General features: G+C 33.2%; 3 protein-coding genes across 5 annotated transcripts in view; all 3 read left to right on the forward strand.

Moving 5' to 3' along the window:
* On the forward strand, nt 1-9574 carry ND-39 (NADH:ubiquinone oxidoreductase subunit 39). The gene is made up of 13 exons (XM_080153766.1): nt 1-713; nt 978-1044; nt 1360-1487; nt 1919-2095; nt 2435-2490; nt 2848-2963; nt 3876-3931; nt 4190-4268; nt 5209-5285; nt 7544-7645; nt 7972-8070; nt 8665-8790; nt 9297-9574. Exons 1-13 carry the CDS (start codon nt 615-617, stop codon nt 9393-9395), a joined length of 1281 nt encoding a protein of 426 aa, XP_080009892.1. The 5' UTR covers nt 1-614; the 3' UTR covers nt 9396-9574.
* Nucleotides 9570-17846, forward strand: Tsp86D (Tetraspanin 86D). Of its 3 annotated transcripts, XR_013877602.1 has the most exons (8): nt 9570-9673; nt 10168-10339; nt 10901-11015; nt 11267-11413; nt 12314-12378; nt 13597-13782; nt 14378-15232; nt 15386-17846. XR_013877602.1 is itself a non-coding variant. In XM_080153767.1 (7 exons), the coding sequence occupies exons 1-7, from the start codon at nt 9654-9656 to the stop codon at nt 14582-14584; spliced, it is 912 nt and encodes a 303-aa protein (XP_080009893.1). In that variant the 5' UTR covers nt 9570-9653; the 3' UTR covers nt 14585-17846. The 3 variants fall into 3 exon arrangements, 2 of the variants coding, with proteins under 2 accessions (XP_080009893.1, XP_080009894.1); XM_080153767.1 differs by having other exon boundaries at nt 14378-17846; XM_080153768.1 differs by having other exon boundaries at nt 9571-9673; nt 10174-10339; nt 14378-17846.
* Nucleotides 17845-18488, forward strand: part of LOC145314036 (mitochondrial intermembrane space import and assembly protein 40-B) — a 4318-nt gene continuing 3674 nt past the window's right edge. Inside the window, exon 1 of the mRNA XM_080153770.1 lies at nt 17845-17982. Coding sequence (XP_080009896.1) covers nt 17866-17982 — 117 coding nt within the window. The 5' untranslated portion in view covers nt 17845-17865. The remainder of the gene's footprint in view (nt 17983-18488) is intronic.

Genomic DNA, 18488 nt, shown 5'->3' on the forward strand with positions numbered 1-18488 from the left:
CAAGTTCAGCCTAAGAGGAAAAGGATGCCTTTGTGGTCCAAGTGAAAGGTCATATTTACATGGCTTTTTATGCAATTTTACACATTTATTTTCGTCTTAAAAGTGATCATACAAATAATTATGCTGATTATTGGTATTTGTAGAAAAATATGTTTAAAATATACCTTGGCTTTGTTTACTATAGGTAATGGCTGTTTGTAATGGTGGAATTTCTGGAAAATAAAATTGCCATTAAATGTTTCAATAATTTGAAATAGATTTGAACAAACCAAACCACTATACTAATTCCATTTTGTATTCCTTCTTGTACATTATGTTAGTATTTTAAAAATTGGATCTGAATGCTATAATCTATTTTAGACAATTTTTGAGATTTTCATTACTTATCCTTTAATTGCATTATATACCTAGGGAAAATAGAATTTGATTTTCTTTCTGAAAAAATATAAACTCATAGAAAGACATTGGATACAATAAAATACAAACTTAGAAAATAATGAAATATAAATTAACTTTACTTTATGTACATTAATAGGTATAAAATATCCATTCAGTTACAATTATCTTTAAAACGCGGTCATGTATTATTTAATTAAATAGATTTCAGACTGAATATGGCTGGTCTGACAGTGAGAGGGGGGCTCCCAATCTTGAAGCTCCCCTCGGGGTCTCTGGGAGCCGCAGCTATCGCTGCTCAACCTTACTCTTCAGAGGTACTTATATTATTATTAGAGATATTTACATGTACGTGTCTTTGTTTCTTTTGTGATAGTATACGTACATATGATTGTTACCTACACCTAAAAAGATATTTGCCATTATTGTCTCAAAACCATCGGTATAGACGTTTCTGAGATCTACTGGGATATATATATATATATAAACACACAATTACGGTTCACTGCGTTGAATAGGATTGCTCGAGAATATTATAGAAATTGAATGTGTAGATATGTTTTGAAATATTTTCCATTTAGGTGAAGCCTCGTTCTATCAATCTTGCTGCCATGAAGAGAGGAAAGGGCGGCAGATCCTCATTTTCTGGTGAGTTTATTAAATATTTTATGTTTGTTTGATGAATGGGTCAACGAATAAGAAAATATTTATTTTGGTGACAAAAACCTTATATATTTTTTTTCCAAAAGTCTTAACAATTAGTTGGGTAAGCTCATGGATGCTATTATCTCGTAGCAGCCCTGTTGTCGCACCGAAAATAGTATAAAAAATAACTAGTTTTATGTTAGAAAAAATACTCCTATTTCTATGGTACCTAGTTAAAATATCAAAAATCTTAAGTTAGTTCATTAAGTTGTTTTTTAGAATTTGATTTTCGCATTATCATAAGTGATATATGTTAAGGTGATGTTGTGACCGTTTTCGGTGGCAGTGGCTTTATTGGTCGCGACGTGGCCAACAGACTTGGTAAAAATGGTTCACAGATTATTTTCCCCTACAGAGGAGATCATTATAAGATGATGAGACTTAAGGTTAGTACAAAAATTAACACATGACGCCGTTTTTGATAAAACGAAAAATATTACAATATTTTAATGTAATGATTATCCTTTAATAAAGAGGACTATTAAAAAAGCATAAATTACAAGAAAACCACTAGGTAAACATAGGTAATAGGTATGTATTTTATATTTAATATATGAAGAATTAGACACAACTATACTAAGATTGCTGCTCATATCATGAAAAAATAACACATTTTATAATTGAATATATCACAAGACTAAGTATGATTGCCAAGCTAAACTTCGTGGTGGAAAAAATTCTTTCTACTATATACCTACTGTTTAAATGCTGAAGATATTAAATTTAAAAATTCAAATGTATTTTGTGCATGTACTTATTTATATTTCTTCTATATCATAACAACATTTGATAAGTACCCTAATTTGTAATTCTCTAGGTTGTCGGTGATCTCGGGCAGGTTTTGTTCTGTCCTTTTGAGTTGCAGGACGAGGACTCCATCCGTCGTGCTGTGGCCAGGTCAAACATTGTCATCAATCTGATTGGTCGGGGCATTGAGACCAAGAACTTTTCCTACGAGGATGTCAATGTCACTGGTCCCGCTAAAATTGCTAAGGTAATTCACAATTCTTAATGGTCATTTAACTCATCAACTTTCCGCGGATAGTAAAATAATAGATTATAGGATTAATTCCAGTTTTGTTAACCCCATGGGTCCGAAGGCCCGGGTAAACAAAACTAATATTAATGTTATGATTTTTAATTTATTATACGTAGAAAATTGTCTATAATGCGATACAAGATTTTTTAAAAGTCCTGAGAACTGGTTCTAATTCAGCGGATTTTAATCGGTTTGAAGCCCTACTGGAAAGTTTCTTTATGAATAACAACTGTAGCATGCTATATTGACTTTTTTTTCTTCTAATGTGATTTCTTTTTAACTTTGTCTTTTTAGATTTGTCGCGAGATGGGTGTCAAGCGTTTGGTTCATTTGTCACATATTAACGCCAGGTACCTTAATTTTGATTATTGAAAATATATTTTATTCTTAAGAACTATTAATTGCTAGCGGTTACGCCCCTTAGCGCTTGAGGGAGGGGGTTGGTTAATTTCACTTTTTATATTAGTTTTAGAAGGAAGGAGGGAGTATTTTATCCTTCTCCCATAATTAGTTGACCTTCCGGGACCAATGAGAAACTTAACTGTAAAGGAGATTAATGTCGGTCCAGTGTTTTGCAGAATCTATAGCTAGACAGAGGGAATTCCAGTTACTTTTATTATAGGATCTACTTTTTTGCCCACTTTTTAGATAATCGATAATAAAATAAATATTTTTACCCTAATTTAATTAAAAAACGACTTTTGCAGAGCTGAGCCTAAGACCGCCTTCATGAAGGAGGGATCCAAGTTTCTGAAGACCAAGTACGAGGGAGAACTGGCTGTCAGGAGCGAGTTCCCCGACGCCACCATTTTCCGCCCCGCTGGTGTGTTTCAGTCTTTGAATCATTTTTACCAATCAAATGCGTAGTCACCGCATTGATTTTAATAAAAAAAGTTTTTTAGTACCACAGTTCCTCTATAACCACGATCGGTCCGTCAGTCTAGCAGAGCTGCGTTACTTTTGAACATAATTGTCCTTGTTAATTGCAATTACAGAAAGAAGTGTGATAGCGCGGTTTCACATAAAGAGTACTTTTAAGTACTGAACTCCCATTTTTAAAAATGGGAAAGGTAGGTTGCGGGTAAAACCCGTAAAGGTTGAGTGTTTTAAGCTAAAACAGAAGTAGAACGATTAAAATTTAGTATGTTAACTTTTTTAAAAAAAATTGTTGACTATAGTTTTTTTTCAATAAAAATACACCTATTTAGTGAATATTATCGTTCTACTACTATTTTTAAGCCTTAAAACACACACTTTTACGGATTTTACCCGCAACCTACTTTTCCCTTTATTAAACATAACGACAGGGATGCTGAGGGAAAAAACTCTTCTATTATTTTCAAATTAAATAAGGGAAGGGGTTTTAGTGCTCGGCACTTTTTTTTTGTGAAAACTCCGTGTATTGTGTTATTTACCTAATTTCTTTCGTGGATGGACGAATAAATGTATAAGTACACAGATGTATAATCTAGACAACTATCTCGCCCAAGTGGTGAAGACCTTTTAGTCTCCTATCAAATTTCTTTCTGCTCTTTTTTAGCGACTTGGCTGTGTTTATATTTACCGACGCTTTTGGCTGATATTAAAAGACCCAATGGGTAGAGTTACATATAGCTCCTGCCCCCCTATTCATATACTTAAATGATGGACGGACATACCTTAGATAGTTAAAGGTTATTACTTTTTAGCTAAAGCTTTTTGGTGCATAATATTTACTACAATAATTTCTGTTTAGATGTTTATGGTCAGATGGATCAATTCATCAACCAAATTTTTAGCAAGCTCCTTAGGGTAAGCATTTTTATTTTTATAAAGAAAGATACTTGGTATAGTTTTATGGCCATACGTGATGCTTTCATAACAGAATGAATACCGATCGATCATAAAGAAAATAAGGATTAGAACTATAATTCATTAAAAGCTAAACTTTTTTATTTTACATTTTTTAGTAATGGATAGTTTTTAAAGTTTATTGAGATATATGATTTAAAACTAGGCATGACGATATTTGTTAGGTAGAATGGGTGTAAATGGTGATATTATTTTCAGAATGGATCTAAAGTTCCTCTGTTCATGAAGGGTCAGTACACAGTGAAGCAGCCTGTCTTCCATTCTGACCTTGTCACAGGTGAATTGTAGTTTTATGGACAGTTGTCAGTTTTTCGCGGATAGTAGAAAGAAAATAAGCATTAATTTCTGTTTTGTCATCCAGCTCCTTATTCCACCGGGGATTAAGAGGGGGGGGGGGGGGGTTTGACACATTTGCGGAAACGGTGTGTATGGGCTTTATCCTTGGACTTTAGTCTGAGAGAATAGGTTATTAAGGATAAAATCATTCTTATATGATAAATTTCCCCCAGTTTAAAGATTTTTTGGATAGGCCTCCAGGTTCAGGAGCTGCAGGCCTCCAGGTGGTTTCTGGACAGGCAAAAATTAAAATTTTTTATTTGAATACTTAGAGGTCAACTTATAAAATAAAATATGCATATTTTTTAATGTTATTTACATATTAGAAGAAAAAAATGCATAATTTGTTTCATACCTAAGTTGACCATTGACTCATAAAAAATTAATTTTTTATATTTACCTGTCCAGAGACCACCTGGAGGCCTGCAGCTCCTGAACTTGGAAGCCTATCCAAAAAATCTTAAGACTGGGGGAAATTTATCATATAAGAATGATTTTATCCCTAATAACCTATCCTCTCAGTCCAAAGATAAAGCCTATACACAATGTTTCCGCAAACTTCCCCCCTCCCCTCTTGTAAAGATTTTCTTTCATTTAAAACTGTCTCAGTGAATCTAACAAATGGTTATTTATCGCATCTTATAGACATTAGACAGCGCTCTGCAAATATTTAAATGAAAAACTGGTCTTAATCCTATGATTGTACATTTTGACATTCGTAAAAAACTGGATATAATACAATGCTAAACATAATTTTTCAGTATGGCTGAGCACCTGTAATAATCCATCGGATATTAATCGGCTTCGAAGCGATACTGGAAATTACTTTCCAGACCCAAAATACCTATAATAAAGCTGCTTTAACCAAAAAAAATTTTCAGGCATCATGAACTCTCTGTACGACCCCGAGGCTGTTGGACAAACTTATGAGGCCGTTGGCCCTGACAGATTTGCCATGGTGAGCAATTTTAAATATTGATTATTTTAGTGAATAAGAATTTGTTCACAAATAAAAAGTTTAAGTACCTAGTACTTAAGATAATATTTAAGCTTTGAAATTCCAAGACTGAGTTAGAATAACCTAAAACCATCTCATGAGAGAACTTAAAGTTTCCATAAATTGGAGATCGCGATCGGTTTAGTGTTGCGTGAGATCTTTAGCTACAGACAAATACAGGGTGACCACCATGTACGTTATGTTCAATATGTTCATATTGAACACCACTTTTAGGTTTTTTGGTACGTTTTTGTTCGTTATTGATTTTTGTGTACAATATGAACATTTCAGCATACGTTATTGTACGTTTTTCTGTAATGTATGATTAGTATTAGTAATCATTAATGTATTTGTATTTCATAAAAACTACCAAAAAAAATTCTCCGCGCTCCGCGCGCCATTTTACCAATTTATCCTGGGATTTATGACTTCATAGTGAAGCTTTCATAAAATAAAAAACTCAACTCAGTCAAGCATTTCAGCAAATATAAAAAAAATCCTCTAAACAAACCTTATCAGGACATATGAGAAGTTACACTTTAAAAGCGTATCTTATTTGTTCATCAGTTAGCAAGATAATTTTTAGTTGATTTTTATGTTTTCATGTACTTATAGGAATGAGATACTACTTTCTATAATACAAAGTAAAACGATGTCTGTCTGTCTATCCGTCTTTCTTAAGCTTAAGATCTCGGTAACCGCTGAACCAATTGGGATCTGCTCTTTAGGTAATATCCTACTGGTCCTGTTGTGGTTTTAGGCAAAAAAAAACTAGAGGCTAGGGGCGAAGATGCTGGAATATTTAATCGTCTATAATACAAAGTAGAGCGATGTCTATCTGTCAATTTGTTTGTCTGTTTGTAACGAAGGATCTCGCTAACCGCTGAACCGATCGGGTTCTCCTTCTCTTAGGTCCCGGTAAGGTTTATACCTATTTTGTTTATCCCAAGAGAAATCACCCCTAGAAAAAAAATTACCCCCCCCCCACAAAAAAATTTTTTTTTTTCATTTTTATTTTTTTAACTAAAACTAAATTAAGAAATTGGGTTATCCAATTCAATTTCCCCCTCCTCAAGCGCCCCTAGAGGCCTCTAGGGGCGTAGCCGCTAGTACTTAAATAAATGAATATAAACCTCATTATTAGTTAGTACCTACTATTTACATGATTAAATTGGGGTAAATTTTCTTAGGGAAGGTAATTAAGGGGGGGTTAAAAAAAATTTCGGCGCGCTTCACGCGACATTTAATGATTCAATATAATTTACAACTTTTAATCTGTCTTCCCATATGTTTACATAATATAAATTATGTAAATGAGAAAATTAAACAACTGTGATTTTTTCAGATTAGAATGTAAAATACGTATAGGTAATGTTGATATTTTATAGTTAAAGGGTTTTTTCCTTAATTTGAATCCAAAAATTGATATAATGTATACTACTTTCTATAAATACTAGCGGCTTTGCCCCAAGAGGTATTGGGAAGTCCCCCTTTAGTAATTTGTAAGAAAAAGCGAGAAAAAATTGAGTGGGAGACTTTTTCACTGGTGTGTTATTTATTTTTCTTTTGTTTTTTTTTGTGAGGGGAGAAAGCCTTTCCCCAGATTACATAGCTTAAAACCACTACAGGACCAGTAGGTATATTCCCTGAAGAGTAGATCTTAATCAGTTTATCGTTTACCGAGATCTTAAGCTTCAGACAGACAGAAAGACATCGTTCTACTTTGTATTATAGATATATGTATATGCGTTTTATGATACGTTATTGTACGTTATTTTTTCAAAAAATGTACGTTATTGTGTTCATTGCAATTTTTTTGTAGTACGTTATTTTCAATATTAATATCAAAAAGGTGGTGGTCGCCCTGGACATCCTGTTACTTTTTAAAAAACTAGCGGCTTCGCCCCTAGCCTCTAGGGGCTTTGCCCCAAGAGGTTTGATCAACTTAATTTTTCGTATTTTAGATTTAAAAAGAAAAAGAAAAAAAAAATTTTTTTTTTTGGGGGGGGGGTATTTTAATTTTTTTGGGGGGTTGGGGTGTCCCACCCCCCAAGAAAATAGCTTAAAACCATCACAGGACCAGTAGGTATATTCCCTGAAGAGTAGAGCCCAATCGGTTCAGTGGTTACTGAGATCTTAAGCTTCAGACGGACAGACAGACGGACAGACATCGTTCTACTTTGTATTATAGATGGGATTATTTTTCATTAATTATTTAGAATGATTTGATCCGCTACATGTTTGAACAGTCTGGCAGAAACAAAGAAGAATGGCAATTTGAGATCACCGAACTTATGCTCGAACCCAGGACTTTTGCTAAGGTAGGATAAAGATTTAAAATCATCGAAATAATGCTGGAACCCAGGAGTTTCGCTAAGGTAGAATAAGTATCCAAAACCAATGACTTTATGCTGGAACTCAGGATTTTTGCCAGGGCAGAATAAGAATTTGAAATCACCGTACCTATCCTGGAACCCAGGGCTTTTATGCTGGAACCCAGGACTTTTGTCAGGGTAGTGTAAAAATTTAAAATTATCGAACTTATGCTGGAACCCAGGAAATTAGCAGAGGTGGGATAAGAAATTGAAATCACCGAAATCTGAAAAAGACTCAAGTTTTTAAGAAATATAATCTTTTTTCTTTATAGGCCTTCTTTGGCGGAGTAATGCCTTGGGGTGGCAACAGAACTTGGAACCAGTTTAACATTGATACCCTGGAAAGAATGTCCATCTCTGATGAAAGCGAGGTTTTTTTTTATGGACGAGTTTTGTAGTTAGTACATTAATTAACAGCCTATATAGTATACGCCAAAGAATTTTATTAACATATTAAAGGAGATATGTATAATATTGGACTGTAAATTACATTGTTACCCATACATTCAGCACATTTGATCTCCTCAGATACGCTACTTGGCCCCTCTCCTCCTTTTTATAGAGTTGTCCTCCATAAGGAGGACAAAAGTTAAGTTTCACTTGGGTTGTGAAACCCCAACTTATGCATGTATGCTGGTACCCAATGTTTCATATTCGCATTATCTTATTTGTTAGCTTAAAAACTTGGGTCTTACTGTTGAATTTTTATTGTTTAGTTCCATACATTACCGTTACGTATAGGCCGTGTCAAAACTTTATTACCAATAATCTAAATTTATAGAACGAGTAATTTTTGTTTATCATTTTTTGGATTTATTTTAATTTATCGTCATTTGTCTTATCCCTAACAATAACAGCAGCATGTCTAATTTAATCTCAAATCACTTGGCTAATTTTAAATGGGTGTAATCATACCTTCCCCCCACCCTCATCTTGTACATCTGTAAAAAGTTGATATCGTCTAGGGACTCCCCAATCTGACCGACCTTGGCGTGAAGCTGAGCAGAGTTGTGGACAAAATGCCCTGGGAGTTGGAGCCTATTAACAACTATAAATACCTGATCATTGAAGATCCAGCTGAGGTTCCCAAGGTAAATAGGAGGATAGTCAGATAGACAAAAGGATAGATAGATAGACAGAAGGATGGATAGTAGGGTTGGGCCGGATATCTGGCCGGATACCAGATATTGAAAAATGTCCGGCAATATAATCTTTATATTATACAAAAATCTCTGCTTTTAAAATTTTAAATGGCTGAAATTTTCATAATTCGAAGATTAGATGGAAGAACAATTTTTTCAGAAAATGTTTATCTTTATCTTTGTTATCTTTTAGTGGCGGCTGTACTTGGCTAATTAATAGATATACAGAAGGATGGATAGATACATAGATAGAAGGATATATATGGACATACAATTACAGACTTCCTGACAGAAATGCACATTACAAATAGTCAATAACTTGGATAGATGTATAATTCTGAGTCGGTGTAATGTACAAATTAGACATTTATACAGATGGACAGGTATATATTAAGATAAACAGACAGACAGACAATAGGTAACATTTTTAAATTTCAAAATATTTATTCTTTCAGATTGATCCACCTACACCATTGGGCTTTGTTGAGGAGAGACATATGATTGCACAGAGAGAGAGAGGTCTTATTAATCTCCTTCCAGCTGGAATTGTTTAATTTCATAAATTAAATTGTTATCTAGTTTCCTTTTAATTTATCTCATAAGAACTATAAAATCAGATTGAAATAGTCACTTTAACATTATGTGATTTTAATAAATATCTTACTATTATATTTAGACAGATTTAAGTAGAAAGTGTGTTGAAAAATCCTGTAATCATGGATTGTTTTCAGAATATTGTAAAGAAAAGATGTGATTGTGTTGTGATATAACATTCTGTGGGTGGATAGTGTACTCTTCAATATCTGACCACCATGCCAAATCGGGATTATAGGTGAGAATTATTTAATGCTTTTATAGATTTTTTTGATTAGATAGATATTTGTAATGCCTGTCTATTTTGATTTGCATAAGAACCTTTTTAAAATTTTTAAAAATTGGCATGTATTAGCAGGGATCTAAAGGGATAAGACAATGGCTGATAAATTGATGCACATTCCCAATGATAAACAAAATTATCCTTTCTTTAGATTACAATTAGTGCAGTGGTTGAAACGTTTAAATAATCAACTTACTGGACCTACAAATCAAAATTCAATGAAATTACCCAAATTTCTAAAGCCAACGAATAAGAAAACGATATCATAAAATTATGGGGGAATAATGTAACAAACATCCCAATGTCCCCTTCCTCCCTCATATTTTAGTCATTCGAAGCCAAAGCAGTAAAATATACCTATGTGTGTCACTCTTAATATTTATCGTCGCTATTTTCAATTTGTTTTATGTGCCCTCCTGTTGTTGGATCTTTTAATTCACGTTGTTTAGGTATAGAGATCCTGCGGTGGCTCCGGCCAGTGCCGCCGCCAGGACTGGCAGATCCAGCAGGCGGCCCAGGAATAGGATACCACACAACTTTACCTACATATCATCATGTGTCAAATATACAATGTTCTTGTTCAACTTCCTATTTTGGATGTGCGGCCTGCTTCTAGTTGCTGTAAGTCATTGTAATGTTAGTAGCAAAGCTACCCTATAATGAACTGTGTCTGTGGGGTAATGTGATTCACCGTGGCGTTAAGACTGCGCTTAAATAATGTTTTAGTCGCTTTTATCTGTTTCAGCTGATTTTCCCTATGTAGTATTTTTGACCAACTTTTAGAATTTTTGTTTTTATGTCTTTTTGTGTCTTTATGTGGAAAGGACTGAAATTCTTATTATGTATAACCCATTAAAATTTCTACACTAATCATATTTAAATTAAAGTACTTAGAGGCTAAAATTATCTGTTGCTTTAAAGTGGTGTAATATGGAACCTAAAAATGGGGGGTGGGACTACAATTTACTGCTGTAATTTTATTTTGCAGTTATCGTCAGATATGGCGTTTTTCGCCGTTCTGCAATTCACTACATTTATGCAACTGCCAATCAAAGTTACTATTTTTTCGACTGATTATATTGCGTTTGATACCAAAAGTTGCATATCCGCCCCAAGACCCTCCCCCCTAATGCTTCCCACCAACTAGGTATTCCACTTGCTGAATCTTCAATGTTTTTTTAGGTTGGTGTATACGCAACACTAGACAAGTGGACAAACGGAGAAGTGTTGTCCTTAGAAACAATTTATGATGTGCTTTTCAATCTTGCATTTCTCCTAATTATTATAGGAGGAGTAGGTATGTAAAAGTTAGTTATAAATTTCGCAGATTTACTTAAATAACAACAATGACAACATCCATACGTAGGTCAAAAACCATTGAAGAAAAAACGCATTAAGTAGAACTGATGTTCAGTTGCCATAGAAAAAAAGGAAGGAAGAGAGGAAAGGATATGTTAAAAATAGTTATTTTATTTTACACTATTCTAAGACATGCCACATCTTCGCAGAAACTCCTCAAAAGTTATATTTGTAAATATATTTTTTTAGTTTGCATAGTGAGCTTTGCTGGGTGCATTGGCTCGCTAAGAGAAAATTTATTTTTCCTCAAATTTTATTCCTTCTGTCTTCTGATCTTCTTCCTGCTGGAGATGGTTCTACTCGCCCTCGCGTTCATATACCCGCACAAACTTACAGGTAGTAAAAGGGTCATAGAAAGGGAGGGACAGGATAATATTGGACTGTAAATTATAATAGTACTTAAAGGTAAACTAACTTTTGTACTTGCATTAAATCTCGGTTGTTTGGTACACACTAGTAGTGTCCTAACTTTTCCACCAAAACTTTTGGTTTTCATTGTCTTATCTTATCCCTCGCAATCATTTATCCACTCAAACCTAAATGGGTTAGGGTTGCAGGGACAATGGATTATAAGTAAATCTTTCCCTCACACTTAAAAAGTAAGGAAAAATACAGAGAGGGAGGGGACATTGGGCAGTTTATTACACTAGTCCCAATAGTTTTATAATGGCGTATTCTTATTAGTTTGCTCAACAACTTTGGGGACTTTTACACAATTTTGATTGGTTGGTTCATTAAGTTGAGTGTCCTAACGTTTCAACCGCTAGTAGTAATCTACAGAAGGGGCAATTTTGTGTATCATCATTAGGGATCTAAATCAATTTATAGGCCATTGTCTTATCCCTTTAGAATGGGTCTTAGATAATGTTTTCCCCACTATCTTTGAGGTCGGCTATTTAGTACAGCGAAGTAAAAAGGAATGATTTTGAAAATTCAAACAGTCTTAAATACTGAAAATACTCCTATGTTTTATTTATTGTTTTACGTTTTGTATCAAAACTCAAAATTACAATAATTCTTTTAATACTTTATTAATTTGTTTAAAATCAAAACTAGACATTTATTATGCAGTTCCAAAGTTCAATGTAGTTTTTTCTTCACTTTCCTTAGCAGTTTCAAATTGTACTCTTAATGTAATGTTTAATTTGTACTGTGATATGTAGAAAGCAGATAGTTAGGGGATTTTTTTCACCTAGTGACGTAATCATGTTCTACATAAACTTGTTTTTTTTTTAGAATTCCTTGAGAATGAACTTTCTGAAAAACTGATAGCTAGCTACAGAGACGATCTTGACTTCCAGGTATGTTAATTATTGATAGAAGAGTTGCGACGATTTTTTATATGAATTTGAAATTAACAATTTATTTATCGCATCGTATTACAAACCAGGGAGTAAGGGAGGGGACAATGGATCGAATATTCAATTTTTAGGAGTCTCAGACTTTGGGGACTGGCTTAAAGGGAATGTGCAAGAATTTAGCAGTTTCTGACTGAGTTTGGGGACTTGCGCATAGAATGCCGCTACTCGTTATGTATGTTTTGAATATTGCAGACGGGGAGAAGGGATAAGGGAAGTGGGGGGAAGGGAAATAAACACTCGTTGTGTTAGTTTGGAATGTAGCAGACGGGGAGAAGGGAGAAGGGAGGTGGGGGCAAGGGGCAAGGGAAATAAACAGAATAAAAAGGGGCAGTCATATTCTTGCTAGCAGCTGGCCGGGTCCAATAATCTTTTAATATAAAAATCACACCAAACCTCAATATATTTCATCAAAAACAAGTTGTGATTTCACTTTACATGACGCTATGGAAATCTATTATTCAATTAACAATCCCTTTATAATTTCCTACAAATTTATTGGATTAAACTGGATTTCATGCCCTTTCTTTGATAACTCTTATATTGAATTAATTGCCCAATGTCCCCTTCCTTACTCCCTGATTACAAACAGCTTTTCGTGGATATAAAAATGTACAATGCTAAGATTAAAACCAGTTTTGTTAACCCTGAGATGCTGAAAACTGGTTTTATTATTATGATTTTATATTTTTATATTCGTAGAAAACTTGATTTAATACGGTACTATACTGATTTTTCAGTATGGCTTAGAACCGTTTCTAATCCAGCGGATATTAATCAGTTTTGAAGCCGTACAGAGAAAAAAAACATAAATATTTCTTTAGCATACAGTGTTGTTGTTCATTAAGAACTTGCTAATCACTGAACTAATGAAGTTCTCCATTTTATTGAAGCTGCACAATCACATAGGTCTTGGCATAGTTTTATGCTATTTTTAGTCTTGGGAAGCTTATAGACTTTTCACTAACCCCCCTCCTCCCCTCCTAACCTAGATGCTAGGGGAGCAAACTCTAGTATAGCGAATGTACATGAAAGTTGATAAACAGCTTTATTTACAAAAAAAAGTAGGTAGGTATTTTACTTGTTATTCTTGCACATTTTCTCTCTATATTTCAATAAAAGTTTAACATTAAGTAAGTAATAAAATTATGTTTGTTTTAGAACCTTATTGATCTGGTGCAGCAAGACTTTGAGTGTTGTGGACTGTCCACGGAGGGATACAAGGACTGGCGCAAGAATGAATATTTCAACTGCTCAAGCAAAGCCGTGGAGAGGTGTGGTGTACCCTACTCGTGCTGCCACAAGCCACCAGAGGAGGCGCTCATTAACTTCATGTGTGGATTTGAGGTAACTGAATGTTTTTTAGTAGCGTAGCTTCTTTATGTAAAGAGCCCTTCTTGTGTGACCATCAACTATTGTATATGTAAATTATTTGTAATATGTGACATAAAATTATATTTCTTTTTATAAGTACTAGCAGCTTTGCCCCTAGAAGCCTCTAGGGGCTTTTGAGGGAAAGGTGATGGGATATCAACACTCCACTTTACCTTATTTATAAAAAGAAAAAAATGTGGATGGGGTGTAGGTACCCCTCCCTAAAATACCATGAGATTTATCCCAGATTTTCCTGTTCTATAATAAAGTGAACTTTGTAGTGGGCTAAAATATAGATATCTCATATTCCCCCCTTTACCCCATCTTTTTTCCTCTTACTGGATAAACGGCCCGAGTAATTAATGCGGGGGGATACTACAGCTTAAATTTAAGACAATTTTTCTCCTGTTATATCATTCACGTATATTCTGAATCTGCATTCTTTAGAAAGGCACACAGAAATCCTATTTCTTTATGTAATAGGTGTGATTTTTATTTTTTTTCCATGCAAACATATCTAGAATTTATTATTTTTTGTTTACGCATATCGAAATGAATTCATATTTAGGTTCAAGAATTACAGATAGACGAAGTAGCCAAAAAGATCAACATAGAAGGGTGCATCCCAACCATACAAGGCATTATCGAGAGCAACCTCTACCCGGTCGGGGGCGTGGCCATTGGCATCGCCCTCAGTCAGCTGTTTGTCATCTGGCTGTCGCGGACCCTGGAGGGCCAGATTGAGTCGCAGAAAGCGTTGTGGAACATCCAGTAGCATATAGCGTGCCCAGTCATTATACGCGGAACCTCTGCAACCAGATCAGTTCCATGGCATCAATGTTGAATTACTAAGCAGTTTAATTTAGGGATATTTTGCTTTTGATAAAAGTAACCAATTTTTCCACAAAAATCCTTGAATTTATTGAACATTGGTAATCTAACATTTGCCAATAAAGTTAGATTTATAAATCCTAAAAGTCTCAAAGTGAACCAAAGAAATCAAAAAAAGCTAAAATAACTTTTTGGATTTTAAAATCTTGCTTTAACTGATCTGATAGCCTCAAAAGTCAGAGCAATTGAAGTTACGTACGTATAGACAAAAACTGAAAACGCACATTTAATACCCTAAGACATTTTCATCTAATCCATGATTAGCTGCCATGACATCAGATTGTTACTGCCATTTAGCTAGCAATAAAATATACCTATAATTAGACCTTTTTATATTTTGCTTACTTTTTTCCTATAGTATTCTTAATAGATTGATTATAGAACTTTCAACTTGAACATTTTATAATATTATAAGTCTTAATATATAGCTCTTATGTCTGTACGTACAACAATAATTTCGTGTATAGAGTATCTTTGCTCCGCTATTAACTATGACTGGATACGCTATGTTTAATTTTTAGATTATTCTAAGGTATTCATACATAATAGCTTAATTTTATTTTACAGTTCTTAGAAATATACCTATGAAAAATTTCTTCAAAATTCTTCCAAGTTTTACCAAAAAAATCATCTAAAGTTAAATCAATATTTTTGAGCTATTTTTTACGAATATCGTATTTGTGAGACGTAGAAGCTTCGAGATGATAGAAAGATTTTAAATAAACCAGTAAACGCCTCATTGTTAATTTGTTAAAATAAACCTGATGGTATCCGAACTTACCCCGATTGAAAAAAAGGCCAGACGAATTTTAGTTTAACACCTTGTGCTATTTGGGGCAGTTTCAAGTACCATCAATCAACCAAACAGCATTTCATTATTTGCCAAATAGTACAATTTTTTTAAGTGTTCAGTTATTGGCATTTTTATATTCTGTGAATTTTATTCAAAAGTAGCTTTATTGCTTAGCTTAAAAATAAAACCTTTTTATGAAATCAAACTTATAAATCCAGAATATATTAGTATTAGATGCCATTTAATATAAATTTTCCATAATTTTTCTAATTTTTAGATTTAATGTTTATACATCACTTTTGTATTCTTTTTTATTTCACCTAAAAATAAAGTATATAGTATCCATTGTTAGTAAAAAATTCAGTATAAATTACCCATTTTTATAAGGGTGTTTTTAAACCTGCAGTTTTTAGAGATGTTTATTTTTTTCTCTTTAAAGATTTTTTTGAAATACTCTATGACTTTTAAAAACAGAATTACAGACCTTTTAAGTTATCGAAACGCAGATTTTTATAACACCGATTGCATGTATGTTATGTAAATATTTTAGATTGTCTAATCCTATTAGATTTAAAGATGAATTTAAATTATATAATTAAAATTTAATATTGTCAAAATTTAATTATCAGATTTTATTTGTAGCATTCAAAAAAAGGGTCAAAAATTACACCAGATAATAGAAATTAGAATTTAAGCCACACAAAACCCATTTTCGCTGAAAAATTACATATAATATGTTGTTTTCGATGGGAAAGCTTAAAATATTTCAAATATCTACTTAACTTGTGATAATACCTACACAACAAAGATAATTATATATATTTATGATTATTTATTGTTATTTTTCATGATAAACATTTTATAGAAGTTTATATTAACAATTTAATAGTCAATGCTTTTCAATTTAAATGAAAGGGAGGGGGTGAAAGTGGAATTATTTGAAACCATCATCAAGTAACTCTGTCTTAACAGGGTTGTAGCGTTTTGAGTTTACATGGCAGTTGCTTAAATGTAATACAATTTGGAACTTTTAACTAACGGCAGCTGAAATAAACACTGGAAATTTTTTTGCGGTATTCGGCGGATGAAATATTTTTTTCCGGCGAGGGAGTGGACAGTGCACTGGTACCCAAAGTTTAGTCACCACTTCAGCTCATTGTGTGCTTAAAAAAAGTGTGGTCTTGTTCATAGACGTCCAAGGGGAGGTAATGGGGCGATTACCCCCCCCCCCCCCAACGAATTTGGCACCCCCCAAATTTTTTTCATTTAAAATTTACCCCAATCGTTTAGGAGGGGGTATTTCCCCCAAACCCCCCAAAACAATTTTTGGGGGTAAAAAAAATTTGCGGCGCGCGAATTACCCCCCCCCCCCCCAAAAAAAAACTGATTTACCCCCCCCTTAAAAAAATTTTACCCCCCCCCCCCAAAATCAAAAGCTTGGACGCCCCTGGTCTTGTTGATTGGTTGGCACAAACGAGCAATTTCCACACGTATATCTACTGAATGGGTGATTTTTAGTTTTCATATCTAATTAATAGTCTACACCCATTTATTATCCATGGCCTTATTCCTTGATATCACTGCTTTTTCCACAGTTGAACCGTTGTTTGAGTTCTTTGTTTTGGTTTTAAAAAGTGGCACTTTTGACCCCTTTCCTTTTAGTCTTATCGTATTTTCTAGAATTTTTCTACCAGGCTTGTTATCCTATAATAATACAAAATACATTAATGGCATTTATAAATATATTATATAAAATATTTCATCTTTTTACATTATTACAATTATTGTATTATATTTATACTAAGTTTAAAATTATGATATTATTATGTTATGAATAAATCAGTCATGTTGTGCTTATAAATAAAAAAAAAATAATACCTATTAGAATTTATAAAATTGATTCAACTTGCTTAAAAAATCCTCCAAAACTTTTCCCCTTAAATATCTCAAAAAAATATTCAAATTAACATAATAACAAATTATTACATTTAATACAAAAATAACCCCATTGTAATATTACCGTGCATGGACAGGAATCAGTTTCTTGAAAAAAATCAAATCATTAATTTAGGATTTGTATTGATATAAAAAGCGATAGTTAAATTGATTTTTAACAAGAAATTTGTTACTGTTCAAAATTACCAAAACTAAAACATTTACCATTTCAATTAAATTCATCTAATCTAAATCATTAACTAGTGACTATGTAATGTTATAATTATAATTAAATAAATCCTTTATCCTGTATAAACCCTTATTGCTTTGTAAATGTTAACATTATTATTATATATTGTTGGCATAAATCATTCAACAATCCCTTTTTACCTCAAGTATATAAAATTGCTGTTTCAGACACTTTAAAGAACATAGAAATGGTTGAGGTGGGGACAAAAGCTGAAGAAACCAAAACTGCTGAAGAAAATACTAAAACAGAATCAAAAGACAAAGTTATTTTTATTACAGAAGAAGAGTTGGCAGCTCCTAGCAAGGTAGTATTCAGAAATATTTATTGGGTTCGTTTAAAAACAGTGAGGGATGGGACATTTGACTGTAAATTATACTGTAACCCAAAGTTTCATGAATACCATTGGCTTGATAAAGTTAGGTACTTGTCATTGTCATGTAATCTTGATTGAATGTACCAAACAAGAATTGTTCAAAATTTTAGTTTTAACCTTTAGAATAAATAATTTTGGTCATTGAGAATTTTCTATTATTTTATGAACCGGTCTGATTTTATTGTATAAGAAAATTAGCCCCCTTTCAGCTTTTGTGGCATAACAAAAATAAATGTATAAATGTCTAGTCTAGACAAAAAATGTAGATAAATATATACCTAGATTAAAAGATAAGTAAACTTTTAATGCTTATAAACCTGTTGTGCATTTCAAAATAAGTGTAAAAGCTATACACGGCTGGACCCTCAGATGTCAAAACTTTATTTTAGTGTTTGGCCAAAATGACTTAGCAATTGTATCTGTAAGTACGTCTAATA

Source organism: Acartia tonsa, chromosome 3 (genome assembly GCF_053477335.1).
Source record: "Acartia tonsa isolate MP-2025a chromosome 3, ASM5347733v1, whole genome shotgun sequence".
In the NCBI taxonomy this organism is placed as follows: domain Eukaryota; kingdom Metazoa; phylum Arthropoda; class Copepoda; order Calanoida; family Acartiidae; genus Acartia; species Acartia tonsa.